This window comes from Priapulus caudatus, unplaced genomic scaffold, assembly GCF_000485595.1.
Source record: "Priapulus caudatus unplaced genomic scaffold, Priapulus_caudatus-5.0.1 Scaffold383, whole genome shotgun sequence".
In the NCBI taxonomy this organism is placed as follows: domain Eukaryota; kingdom Metazoa; phylum Priapulida; class Priapulimorpha; order Priapulimorphida; family Priapulidae; genus Priapulus; species Priapulus caudatus.
In genome coordinates this window covers 256,279-270,758 of record NW_014577444.1, presented here as the reverse complement: position 1 = coordinate 270,758, position 14,480 = coordinate 256,279, and the positions used below count along the sequence as shown (strand labels likewise).

At 49.3% G+C, this 14,480-nt stretch overlaps 1 protein-coding gene and 1 long non-coding RNA gene across 4 annotated transcripts in view; one reads left to right on the top strand and one right to left on the bottom strand.

The window, feature by feature from the left end:
* Positions 1-857: 857 nt before the first annotated feature.
* Positions 858-14,480, bottom strand: part of LOC106809778 (tenascin-like) — a 16,103-nt gene continuing 2,480 nt past the window's right edge. The window contains exons 2-10 of one of the 3 annotated variants that reach the window (XR_001393907.1): positions 5,766-5,819; positions 5,232-5,380; positions 4,611-4,950; positions 3,310-4,362; positions 2,798-2,935; positions 2,485-2,670; positions 2,261-2,322; positions 1,430-1,956; positions 858-1,209 (exon numbers count right to left, since the gene is read on the bottom strand). Coding sequence is in view for 2 of the 3 variants with exons in the window: in XM_014812982.1 (XP_014668468.1) it covers positions 1,491-1,956; positions 2,261-2,322; positions 2,485-2,670; positions 2,798-2,935; positions 3,310-4,362; positions 4,611-4,950; positions 5,232-5,380; positions 5,766-5,819 (2,448 nt within the window). In the remaining variant the exon portion in view is untranslated. Of the gene's footprint in view, positions 1,957-2,260; positions 2,323-2,484; positions 2,671-2,797; positions 2,936-3,309; positions 4,363-4,610; positions 4,951-5,231; positions 5,381-5,765; positions 5,820-6,824; positions 6,910-14,480 lie in introns of those variants that run through there. The other 2 variants (XM_014812983.1, XM_014812982.1) reach the window with 2 other exon arrangements.
* The window catches only part of LOC106809779, a 4,101-nt gene continuing 3,760 nt past the window's right edge, over positions 14,140-14,480 (top strand). The window contains exon 1 of the long non-coding RNA XR_001393908.1: positions 14,140-14,310. This is a non-coding gene — a long non-coding RNA (uncharacterized LOC106809779). The remainder of the gene's footprint in view (positions 14,311-14,480) is intronic.

The window sequence follows — 14,480 nt, the reverse complement described above, 5'->3', positions numbered from 1 at the left end:
AACTGCTGTCGCCGAGTTACTTCGCCGGAGAACTCCAGGGGGCGCTGGCCCATCAGGAGGTGCTGCGAGAGCTGATCGACGCCGAGCTGCCTCGACTGAGCGCGCACCTCGGCCAACTGCACGTCGATATCACCAACATCACCGTCACCTGGCTGATGCCGCTCTTCTTACGGCCGTCGCTTGCCGTTCGAGGGTGAGTCGCAGCGATAAACGCCGAGCCGCCATTCTTGACTCACTCATCTATGATATTAAGGGGCCGAAGGAGGGAGTGGAAGGGGAAAGAGAGATAGAGGGAGAGTGTGTGTGTGTGTGTGTGTGAGCGAGAGACAGAGAGAGAGAGAGAGAGAGAGAGAGAGAGAGAGAGAGAGAGAGAGAGAGAGAGAGAGAGAGAGAGAGAGCGCGCGCGCGAGAGAGAGAGATGGGGAGCACGTCGATCGCCGCCATCTTGTCTATTTGCGCTCCGATACTCAGGAGCATGGAAACATGAAAGCTTACATTCGAAATTCGAGAATGCTTGGAAGAGAATCTAAGTGCACGGTGACGACTCCGGTTGACTTGGTATTTTAATATACCGTTCTCTTCACTTCTCACGAGCCAAACATGATAGCTAAGAATACGGATCGCTTGTCTTACCTGTCCAAGAGATAACGACAGAGCTATGATGTTTACGAGGTGTTAACATGAACATACAAAATCTATACAATTCCCAATATATATATATATTATTTCAGGTGTGAATAGAAACACCTGTGTTATTATTCACTCTCGTTTGCATAGATATACTCATACCTTGTGACTGTGAACGGAAGAACAACTGGGCGTTTACAAATGTTTCATTTTGACAAAGAATAAGGAAATTTAGTGGTTTTTCTTGGCACATAGCCATTTTATTACATATACAGACATATATCACATATGATCTATATATGAGATATCTACGAATCATTTCTACAGGTGCTAACGAATATCTATATATGTTTTATTTCATAAATACGTCTCGTAATTGCCTGCGAGATTCACAACGAGCAAGACCGTACGTCGACATACACACTACATCGGCTTAATTGCATTCTTGCACAATCTTGATTATTACGCCCTATATCGAGTTGAATTTCATCATGATCCCCCCTCCCCGCCGGTACGCACACGTGCGCCCCATATCGACCTTGATAAGTACGCCCTCTATATTGGCCTAACCTTCCTCACGACCTTGATAAGCACGCCCTCTATATCGGTCTGACCTTGATCACCACACTAGTCCGTACCCCCACTATTTCGGTCTGACCTTCGTCACGACCTTGAACAGTACGCTCTCTATATCGGTCTAGCCTTCATCACGACCTTGATAAGTACGCCCTCTATATCCGTCTAACCATCATCACGACCTTGATAAGGACGCCCTCTATATCGGTCTGACCTTCATCACGACCTTGATAAGGACGCCCTCTATATCGGTCTAACCATCATCACGACCTTGATAAGTAGACCCTCTATATCGGTCTGACCTTCATTACGACCTTGGCCAGTTGCGTCCAGTCGTTCGTGTCGCGGTCGAACCACGTCATGCCGACCTTGAACTCGCCGTTGAGGTTCGTCGTCTGGCAGTGCGTGTACCACCAGCCGCCCTGGTAGAAGCGCGCGCAGTGGCTGCTGCTCACGTCGTTGTCGCGGTCGCGCGTGCTGAAGCGCATGTTGCTGTGATACATCATCGCGTCGGTGGCGTTGCCGCCGTAGCCGTTCAACTGCAGACGGTAGTCGTCGGCGGCGTCGGCGACCGAGAACTCTTCGTAGGTGGCGTAGCGATAGGTGCCGTCGGCGTCCCACATGTCGACGCGCAGCGAGTAGTTGCCCGTGCGCGTGATCGCGTGAATGTGCTCGTTGCCCAGCCAGTACTCGCCAGCGGCCGTACCGAACCCGTCGCGGTAGTCGGTCCACGTACGGTAGAAGTCGACGGACCTACGAAGAAAGAAGTGTGCGGTTATTTTCTGGACGCCGGATCGGACAGTTTTAATTATGATAAAATACCAAATAAAGTTACCGGAACGCGCGAAATACAATTTTTTTAATTGGAAACAAGTTCATTTTTAACATGGGAAACTGAAAATGGACTTCCTCCGTCGTTCTCCCCCCTCGAATAAGCATCAAAGAGCCACAAAAATGTACGGGTTAGAACGACTGACACGCATGAAAACGGGTGTTATATATGTCTACCTCCAGGTGTAATCGTACGTTGCCCCTTACATATTTCGTTGTTACTTACCCATCCAATCTTCTCTGTATGACTGTCCACATGTCTCCAGCTTCGTCAACGTCACAGAATACCTGTGAACGCGAGGTACGAGTGCCAGAATGAGAAGACGAAAAGCAAGAATTCATACGATATGTAGTGCTGAGGCAATTTGATGAGCAATGTATCCGTGTCTGCTAGCAGTCTAATTTATCAGCAGTCTGTATATACTATCTCATTTAATTCTTGACACCTACCCGTACGGACTCGTTTAAGTTGTTGGGTTTGATGAGATACACTCCACTGCTGTAGCTCTCGTATCGTACTGGCACTGTCCTCATACTACAGTCCTCGGGCAGTTGATAAACGAACTGCGCCACCTGGTGGTCAAGAGCCTCCAGCACATCGACAGCCTTTGGAATCTTATCGATAGCGGAATCCACCTAGGTTACGAGTGTGACACGTGTGAGCGTTACGAAGCAACAAGTAAATACAGATTATGAGACACGAACATATAGAGACAGATGTCGATTAATCCATGCTAACAAAATTATTCGTTTCATCCCCTACCTCGGTCCGGAGTGAGCGCAGTTTGCTACTGAGTTCGTCTGTAATACTGCGGGATGCCATTGCATTGACTTTGTTACCGATGAGTATAATGCTGGTTCGTTGCTCTTCCAGGGAATTCTCCAATTGGTGGTACTTCACCTGAATGTATGCAGTCATGCAATATAGTGACGAAGTATAGTAGCTGGACCTACAACTGTGCTATCTCGCACATTAGAATTGCTGTCACGCAGTTATAGAATAAAATCAGTCACAAATATTTTTTTCGCTTGCCTCCCATTATCTCTCCTTCTCACGCTATCTTTATTGTTCTTTCGCTTTCTCTCTCTACATATTTGTTTCCTTATATATGGCCTCACGAACAACATATATGTGAAGAATTGCAAATATGCTGCCCGGTTAAGACTAGTAATGATAATGACAAGTAACAATATGCGCGGACATTCAATGTAAATCTTGGGGTGGATAGATGCTAAAATGAATGTGATACACTATAGGGAGCCACCCCCCCTTACCTCGACGTTGGATATCTTGAGATTCTGCTGCAGATTTTCGTTGACGTCCCTGCACGCCTGCAGCGAGTAGTTGAACATCGTGTTCTGCAGATCGACGAGGTTGTACTGGTCGGCGCGCACCTTGCTCGCCAGCCTCGTCACCTCATCTCCGTGACTCAGCGTCCTGCTCTCCAGCTCCGCCTGTCCGATCTGCAGCACATCTAGCGCTGTCTGCATCTGACTCAGCGAGAACTCCAGCCCGCTTACAGCCTTCGCCGTGTCCCTCTCCTCCTCGTCGTCGTCGACGTTCGATAGCCGTGACGTCACGCGTGTGACGTTGGCGGCGAGAGAGGCGAGCTCGGCCGAGAACGTCGTCTCAAGGTTGGTAAGCGTCGTGTCAACGCCGGCCTTCCACAGCTCGAGCGCGTCGACGGGAATGACGTTGTCGGCGGCCGGGAACGGGCCGTCGCCGTCGCCGCTGCTATCGCCGGCCTCCCCGTCCGAGTTGTCAAGCAGGATCTTGCCGAGACGTTGCGAGTTCGTCTCGGCTCGCTCGCAGGTCGCCTGTAGCGCCCCTACGCGGCGCTCGACGTCGCCGAGTCGGGTCCGCATCGACGCGCGGAATCGCGACTCGCCGAAGATGTCGCCACCGTCGGCTGTCTCGTTGGCGAGCGAGCTGACGCTGTGGTAGCGGTTCCTCGGCTCCGCGTCGGCGGCGCTGCGGTCGATGTGCGCGCGCACGCTGCTGTTCAGCGCGTCGACGTCTCTCTCCGTCTCGTTGATGCGCAGCAACTCTTCGCGCAGCGTGTTGCGCAGCCGGAACACGTCGTCGACGACGTCGGCGACGTCGGCCGTCGACGCCTCGTGCGCGTCGGCGAGTTTGTCCAGCGCAGTGAATAGGCTCGCGACGTCTCGCTCCGTTGCCTCGCGGCGCGACGCCTGCAGTTGCATCTCGATTGATTTCCCTTCGAGATCGAGCGACGTACTGTTCTCGAAGGTGTCCAGGTCGTCGGCAATGACGTCGAGTTTGGCGCCGACGACAGCGACTTCGCGCTTGAAACCCTCCAGCCGCACCTGTTAGAGTCGAATCGGTGTTAGCGGTTACCTCTAAAGAACGGACACCTGTATATAAAGGACGCTTGCTTAGCGGTTCTCTTAGGTGGCACTAATAGAGTTAAAGAGTTAATGAGTTAAACCACATAGAACGGACACCAGTCTACACTTCGCCGTGAGCAGGCTTGACAACATTGCCCACCGCGCGGTGTACGTGCTTGATTGTATCACACGCCTCACTACGTACGGGCTTGACTGTATTAACTCACCTCGCTGTAGTTTAGTCTGCCGACGACGTCGGCCGCTTCCTCGGCGACGCCCGCCAGCGAGTACGCGAGCGCCTCGACTCCCGCTGAGTTGTCGTCGACACGCTTCGTCAGCGCATGCTGCCAGTCGTCGCCGGCGATGACGTCATCGACCTGCCCCCGCAGACGATCGAGTTGCTCACCCATGACCTGCAGCTGCGCCCCCTGTTGGCTGACGAGCTCGAGCGTCGGGAGGTTGTGGCGGTACTGGCCGACGAGGTCGGTCAGGTCGAGCGAGAGTCGGTCGACTAGCGCCGACATCATGCCCTGTTGCTTCTGCGTCTGTTTGTGGTCGGTCGCCTGTCTGAATGCACAATCATGATCATCGTCAGTGGGATTTATCAGATGAAACGACCTCTGAGCTATGGACACCTACGCACACGCACGCGCACACACACAGGCGCGCACACGCACGCACGCACACACACGCACATATATATATTTTTTTTTTATTATTTAAAATTTTCACAGAAGTAATCTCTCTATCTCGTTCCTTCCATTGTTCCGAAACGACAACAAACACATTCGTAACAAATGTACGCATGCGCCCCTGTCGTACGGCATTCTTACAACTAAGCCACCAACCTCTCAGTCAGTTCCATCGTGATGCTGTTCAAACGACCTATTGCTTTTATCGATTCAAAATCCTGATCTTTGAGCACTTGCCAGATGTCTGTAATGTTGCCTGCGACTTCTTCTCGAGTCTGCTGGAACTCGGTGATGAGGAGAGTCAGCTGCGGTAGCAAAACATCCAAACATTTTTATAACTTGCTAAAAATAGCCGACTCTGAAGTTTATATTGAATCCCAACGGGCAAGAAGAGAAGAAATCAGATATGATTTCACAAGTACTATTATCATGAACATTGAACATGCATGCCCTCGCCTTCGCCCTCACCACGCTCACACACACACACACACACACACACACACACACACACACACACACACACACACACACACACGCGCGCGCGCGCGTACTCTGTGTGTGTAGTGCATGCTATCATATAGTATTTTCATGCTACTACGTGTTACATATTTATAATTATTAATAATTGAGAACTTTTTCCGTCTACTGGTATGACTTGACTCTGAATATATGATTGCGCAGTCAACTAACCTCACGTGTCATTGTCGACATCTTCTCGTTGTTCTTTTCTTCTGCACGAAGAAGCTATAGACAAAGCAAAGATGTGTCAAGTGTGCTAGTTTCGTAAACAAAACACAATTTTAATCTGTCATTGATTGGGGAAGCTAACAATCTAGGAAATAGAGTATAGACAGCCCTGTGTTAGCTGCCAATCCTGTCATTGACGCTTGCCTAGAATGACTCTTTGGTGTGTGTGAAGTGTGTGTGTGTGTGTGTGTGGTGTGTGTGTGTGTGTGTGTGTGTGTGTGTGTGTGTGTGTGTACATATAGGTTTAAAGTTTGAATGTATGTTCGCTCTTACTGACTGAGCAATGCAGGCGCAGCTGCATCTGTAGGTCTAACAATACTCAAAGGATATCTATACGACGCAAGATAACTATCTAAGGTTACGATAAACTGTTAATCTCTACTCGTAAATCGTCCGTATATCTCTAAAACCTGTCAAAAAAACGTGGTCTTCGCGGTCAGGCCAGTTCGTTGCACTCCCCTCACATCGTCGCGCGCCCCTCGCAGCCTATGCCACGACCGTACGTGCTTATGGTAACAGAGTCGGGAGCCGTGACAGTGATATCGCTGGACCCCGCCTTCTGGGCTTTAGCCCCCACCCAAGACTCGGCATAACGCTCTCCCGACACAAACACAGTGACAGTTGCGAGAGCTAGGCACGATGGGCGCCCACGAAGCGTGTGCAGTAAACTCGGCCGGGGTAACACCTGTTGATGCAACAGCACGGAGAGCACTGACATCAGTGTTTACCATTATGAGACACCGCCAGCCAAAAACACTCGGCCAATGTGCAGTCGATATATATATATATATATAATATATATATCAGTAGATAATAATGACAAATTTGTCATTATTAGCTCCTGAGATATATATGTGTGTGTGTGTGGTGTGTGTGTGTGTGTGTGTGTTGTGTGTGTGTGTGCATGTGCGTGCATGTGCGTGCGCGTGTGAGTATGCATATATTTATTATATGTATATAGGGGGCCTATTAGTTTTATTCTACTTGTATATACATTATTACCTGTGCGTTGACAAGCTGTTGGCATTCTCCATCTGTGCTCGCAGTAGCGCCACCTTGTCGTGTTCCTCCTGCTGCGCGCCCCGCAGCTCGGCCATCTCCTTCTGCAAGAATTGCACCATCCGACGACTGCCTGGTTGATCGTGGGCTTCGGCCTACCATCGACGCGTGTGTGTTGTCCAGTCCCGACAGTGGAAGCCTCGGTCGCACCGACACTGCTGCTGGTACTGCTGCTAGGGTGGTGAATGGTAAGACCGACCGCGCGGACTCTGTCGGCATGGAACTCTCGGCGACGTCGGATAGTTAGCGATTGCGCTCTCCGCCGAAGCCTCCTCCTCCGGCGGCTGCACATCATTCTCACTAGATGCACCCGAAGCGCTGCTAGCCGAAGCCGACCGAGAAGCGCATGATACGATCACGATAAATAGGAGCCAGTAGAACGATGCAGGCTGTTCACCCATTCTCGCCTGTTACGTAGTCGGAGCGATGACTGAGGGCGGTGTGACGTCGCTGCGGCGCTGTCCTCTTTAGTAGCAAGCACGAGGTATAGCTTCTCCCGGCGGATCGGGTTTTAAGACAAAACTTTCGACTGCACGTCAGTGTACTGCACCGGTATATCAACCTAGGAGCAAGCAGCGGGCGCCAGATGGAGCGAACGACGGCCACCGAACAACGGTGATAGAGTGACTGACAACGCAAGCCGCAGACGCCTCCCTCGAGTCCGTTAGGGGAAACTATAGTCGGTTGACCGGTCCATCCTCTCGCGTGCGTGAACAAGGGGGGGGGGGGGGAGTGGAAAGATGCGCGCCGGGCACGTCGCGACGGCGAGTGATTAATGAACGACTTCCGGAAAGCCGCGGACTCGTGTACTTAGCAGCTGGAGCGAGAACGATCGTGTTTCCGCTCTCCCTTGTTTGATCTCAGGAACAACAACGACTCCACTCGCGTACAAGGTGCGCACGCGCGCTTTCCTACTAACTGGCTCACACGCACGCATACACACGCACGCACACACACACACACACACACACACACACACACACACTCACACACAACACACACAACACACACACACACACACACACACACACACACACACACCACGCACGCACATACACACACACACACACACATGATATATACATATATATATATATATATATAATATATATATAATAATTATATATATATATATATATATATTGGTGTGTGGGGGTGGGAGCGCGCGTATGTGTGTGTGTGTGCGCGCGCGTAATATATACTATCAAAATAAAACAGCCACACTCCATTGGAAACATGCCCGAGCTAGGTGTCTCGTTTTCGTTCCGTGATCGGCCACGCCGCCGAGCGGACAGTAGAATGACTGTTCAGTCTGGAGTTTGCGGATCGCGTCGCGGCGTGATTCTCGCTATGTCCCGACATTCGACACCACTTCTAACGTGAAGGACAGCAGCTGGACGCGGTGGTTAATCGCTTGTTTGTTTGTTTACTCTGCCGCGGCCGGCGTCCAGGCGTCTGCACATAGGAAGCGCGTCTCGCGTCGGACTTTGTCTCTCCCCGCGTGCTCTACGTAGCCGCGACGCGACACACATCTGAGTGACGCGGATGTAGTTGGTCACACTCGCACTGTCATTTCCCACCTCCAGTCTCATTCCCGTATCGTATATGCAGATCCTGGAAGAAATTTGTCCGTAATTTATATTGTCGGTTTGATTAGTTGGTTCCGTTATCGCATTAAAACCCAAATACATAAACAATAATGTGCTCGGCATTTCAATCCATCCAGTCATATTTAATTAAATACTTATATCTTCATATCAAACCAGCCGGTTAAGTATATAACAATGAAGTCCATTGAGTGGAGCGTCCCGAATAATTATAGTTTCTATAGCACCAGAGATAAAGCCCTAAAATATGGTTCTATGTTATATGTTCTATATGTTCCATGTTAAGTTTTGTTGTTAATAATGCATTAACGTTATTATGTTAGATTTTTTATGATAAATTATGTCGCCACCTCTATGCTTCCCAGGTGATGCTGCACGTGTGGGACTGCTTTCTCATAGACGGAGCTAAGTCTCTCCTGCGTTTCTCCCTTGCCGTGCTCTCGATGCTCGAATATCAGCTGCTCTCTATTAACGACTACTCCACCGTCATCTGCTCGCTGAAGAGTCTGCCAGGGTCACTCTGCGATACCGAAACTCTCGTCAAGGTAACCAAATATAGAGCGGGAAAACAACAGAACGTTAGATACTGGGTCTGGGTGAGTTAATTACTGTCTATGGTATTATCGTTTTTTGTTCGAGAATGACATGCAACATCGTAATTTATAGTATAGCAAGGTAACTTATATATAAACACATAGAGAGCAATAAAGAATAAAAATGGTAGAAAAATAACTAGTAGAGTATATATATATATATTTCAAGAGCGTAATGCGCTCTTGCAATGCTATGAAATGCTGCTTGCAATGCGCTCTTGATATATATATATATATAATATATATATATATATATATATATATATATATATATATATATATATATATATATATTATATTATCAGATATTTACAATATGTAATGTACTACACTAATATAATGTGTGGTGTTATTATGTGATGCAAATCTCTGACGTTAGTTATACATAATGTGATTAATGTGATATATAATGTAGAGCACGTAAACTATATGTATGTAGTCTTTATATAATCAAAACCACGCTGGCCGCACGCATTTCGCAGATCGCATACACGGCGCTGAAACCATTCCCCAACCGCAAAGACATAGCCGTGAAACAGGCATACTACACAAAGATGCTTCTGCTGGGAGAGAAGGCAGCTGCCATGAGCAGACAGAGGGCCGACTCGCTGCACATCGATGGCTCTGGCGTCGCGGCGGCAGAGCGCTGCAGCATGAGTCACTCTTACCGCGCCATCCTTGACGGCGAAGGTAACCTTGAAAAGTTAGCAGGAGAGGGAAAACAAGAAGGTGCATTGTTATGGGGGAAGAACGGGGAGAAGTCATTGCCAGCTGCAGTATCAAGTCTTGCTATACAATATGAATTGTGATTTTCAAAATTTCATCTTAAATAAATTTTATCTAAAATAACCGTGTTTAATTTTTGTCGCGTATGTAAGACCCCGATAAATCGATCGATCTCTCGATAATCTGTGAGAAATCGATCAAACAGAGATATTACTTGCTATGACAATAACATGAGATATCATGAGAAGCATAATAGAATGAGCGATTCTGGTATTTTTACTCCTGGTTTACTATAACATACCAATCTCATTTGTATATAGTATCTTAAAAATACCACCCCAAAGGTGGATGAATGAACACAAAGGAGTTAAGTGGTGCCGTCGGTCAGTAATTTTTCTCTTGAATTACGATTAGTTTAGTTTATAATAAACGCTTGTTTTGCCGATCACCCGCCGAAATGGCGATGCATTTATTTTCAGACAATTTCGTGGGCGGCCTGTATAATGATTATCGAGTCGTAGGTACTTATGTGTACATGTCTTTTGCAGGTACAATATGGGTCAGCGAGTCCACTGAGGGAAAGACTACAGTGTACCGTGTGAGCGACGATAACTATAGCAGCGTCATACAGGCATGATTTCAATTTAATAAGGTTCCTCGCATAATATGCAGAATAAGTGTACGTAGAAGCGAACACCGCGGCTTTCAACGAAACAGATCGAAATGTAATAAGTTATTATGGTTAAATACACAAATTGGTTAGTTAGCGATGTTTATTTGGTTTCCGTAAAACTATATTAAACATTAAATAAACTTCCAGCTATAGAATACATACACTGTGAACGTAACATATAGGTTAGGTGTGGGTGATTGGTCATAGTATGTGTGCCGGTGTGGCGCGCGTGTTCGCATGTGTGTGAGCGTGCGTATAGGCGAGTGTGTGCGCGTGCGTGTGTGGGCGTGTACGTGTGGATTGAATGCGTCTAGTGCTGTAGTAGTGTAGTAGCTATCAAAATTATTATACACGTTAAATATATATTATACTAGTTACTATCGGAGCTATCTGCGATTGGTTCTATTTGCAGTTAAATGCTACAACCACGTGCGCAACATTCTGCCACGAGAGGGCAGCATTAGTTCTGTGCACGGCTGACTGTAAGCTGCAGATGCTCAGCACTAAGGATGAATATGAGTAGGTTGCCCATAAATGCGATTCATACTTAACTATGATGTCCACGACGGGCCATCACATCCCCGAGCTATCATATCCCGGGCTAATAGACTTAGTGAAAAAGTAGTTGTGGCAATCATGTGCCCGGCCTTATATGTTAATTGAATGGTTATTTGGGCTACCATTCTAATACGTCAGAGCTAGCATATACGATTCACCATGAGCAGCTCTGCGTGAACTGAAACGCAGCGCGAGCTATACTTCATGGTGTTCGAATGATGAATACAACCAAATACGTTTGCGGATTGGTGATTAAATGACTAAATGCGCAATGTTCATGTAATTTCTATCCCATTATTGTCGCTGTTATTGCAGGCAGTCGTTGTTTAGTATCGCACTGCAGGACATACCTCTATGCATGCTGTACGTGTCCCGTGACATGGTGGCTGTAGGCTTGGCAGATGGGACTATAACTCTCATACAGGTATTTATATGTATATAAAAATATATTCGTGTATTTTATATTTAAATATAAATAAATATATATATATAATAAATAAATAAATAAATATATATATATGTTTTATACGAACACGAAGATTCGAGATAAGCAGGCCTCTTCCACGCGAAGTCAAACGATTTCTCAATATATATATATATATATATATATATATATATATGCACATATGGTTTACCAAGCGAACATTCTGCCAAGGCTTCGCATAATTATATTGCATAAGGAGAACGCGGGACATTACCATTTGAGTGTGAATGACAAATGCAATTGCCTCGTGTTGGCAGGGAGAAAAAGTACTGCGTAACGTGTGCGTCGCAGCGCCACCCGTCACCTGCCTGGCGTTCATCGACGGCAGGCTCTGGTGTGGTTGTGGGAATCGCATATTCATTCTCGAAGCCGAGTAAGTTTCACCGTGAGTTCGGGTGGGCGTTCTCGTCAGATCAGGGACTGATTCGCATTGCTTCGACCATGCAACATCTGTTGTTTTGCTCCCGCTCTAACTTATGCTTTACATGTATCTCGTCTCAAGCTTGCACATTCCCCAGTTAAGGGCCGGACACACCAGGCGATGCCATCGGCCGATGGCATCGGGCAGTCGCGGACACACCAGGCGATGCCATCGGCCGATGATCGGCCGATGGCATCGCGCAATCGTGGAAACACCAGGCGATGCCATCGGGCGATGGCATCGGCCGATGGCATCGCACGATTCTTGCGCGCGCAGCTGGCGCAGCGCGCTTGGCTGATGAACTCTGATTGGCTGATGAATTGTACAATCGCCCGATGGCATCGGCGGCGATTTAGTGGACACACCAGGCGATTTTCACGCCGATGCCATCGGCCGATGGCATCGCCTGGTGTGTCCGGCCCTTTACACACACACGCACACACGCACGCACACACACATGCACCCCACACACATACACACACACGCACACATACACACACACACACGCACGCACGCACGCACGCACATAGGCCTATGCATAACTTAGAATAATGTATAAATATAAATGTAATAATTAATTGTATAAAATAATAAATTAATATTTATAAATCTAAATAATTATTAATGTATAGTAATAAATTGTATAATTAATGTAAATGTACAATTAATATATTATTAGGTATATAATATGTACAATATGTCTATCCTAGATTAGGTCTGCTAGGCAGGTAACCTAGGATCAAAAACTTATTCGATGTTTCCGACGACGTTTTCAAAAACATAATAATGACTATCATAAGTCTAAAGTATCATAACATTTGCACGTCACTTTATTTAAAAGATTATAATATTTTGAATTTATTATGTAATTAATATGTAAACTATTTACGATGATTCTCACAACGGGCCCCTGGTTTCGTCGTTGCGCCTATGCGCGCGCAGGTCTCTCGTGGAGACTGACTGCTTCCAAGTGTCCTGCAGTCCAGCCGACCAGGTGCATGCCGTGGAGGGGAGTGACGACGGAGCATGGATCAGCCTCAAGGGCTCCTCCCTGCTGACACTGTGGGACCCTCGCACCCTTCGCTGCCTCCACGAGTGCACGCTCTCGCCGCCTGGCGGCGACGCGGCGAAGCAGCGCGACGTGAGGGTGTCGTCGATCCTCGCCGTCGGCCACCAGCTGCTCGTCGGCACGTACGAGGGCGGCGTTCACGTAGTCAACGTCGAGAGCGACCTCTGGCGGGGGGATCGCGGCAGGAAGGAAGCCGTCGCGGATCGCGGCGACCGGTGGGCGGCGGGCGAGCACACCACGCAGCCGGAGAGCCCGGGTGACGAGGGGAACGGCAGCGGGGGAGGCGAGACAAGGCGAGAGAGCCCGCCGTCGTCGGCGAATTCGGTAGCGCTCGGCGGCACGCGCACGTACGCTGTGAATACGTCCAGCCGGCGACCGTCTCGCTGCGTTAACATCGTCGGAGGCCGTCGCGCGGCAATCGAGTGCGATTCGTCTGACCTCGCAATTCCCATTCCTGTTCGCTCCCCCGCTCTCGCGAACGACGCCACCGCCACCTATCCCTCGACCGACAGGCACGCCAAGCCGTACTCACCGCGCGCCCGACATTCGTTTGCGTGCGAGCGCGGCGTCACGTCGTTGGGTAACGCAGAACTTAGAGCGACGGACGCGGCGGCAGGACGGAGGATGTCACTGCGGTTCCCCGGGCGGACCGGGGCTTCGTCGCGTGCGAGACACATGACGTCATCGCAGTCACCGCGTCAGGTGACGTCATCTCGGTCACCGGGACGAATGACGCCATCGCGGTCACCGGGACGGATGACGTCATCGCTGTCACTGGGACGGATGATGTCATCGCGGTCTCCTCCGACAGTCGCGCAGGGCTTGCCGCTCTCTGAAATGTACACGGCATTCGAGATAGATCTGAGTGATGACAGCAACGAAGCGTGTAGCGATTGCATTTTATCCGCCGGCGCATGCGCAAAGCCAACGCTACTGGTCGCGTGCGATAAGCACGGCAAGAGATCGGTGCGCAGGGGGCACCATCGTCGCTCCTTACGAGGACCGGCGGCGCTGCCGTCGCGCGTTGCCGGATCGGAGACGAACGACAGCGCCACTGTCGAGTCGACGGACGCGCCGACGGACGCGCCGACGGACGCGCCGACGAGCGGAGCGGGTCAGGTGACGCGCCGGCTGCCTGGCGACGCCGACGAGGCGATTCGCTCAAGCCCCGATGGCGACAAGGACACGGGAAACAGCGCCGACGACGGCGACTGCGACGGCCTCTACTGGCTGCTTGAGCTACAGACGTTGGCCATGCTCGGCCCTCCCCAGCCCGTCAGATCACTGCTGTTGGACAGGTAGTAATGAGAGAGCCATGTGTTAGTGGCCAGGGCCGTGGCCTCGGGGCGGAGGAGGACCCCAAGGGGGGAAAGCTGACACCGACAGATTTTGGGGAAAAATTTAATAAAATCCTAGTAAATGTAAATAACCGTTAAAGTGTGGCGTAGCTAGGGTTTTTTCAGCGGGG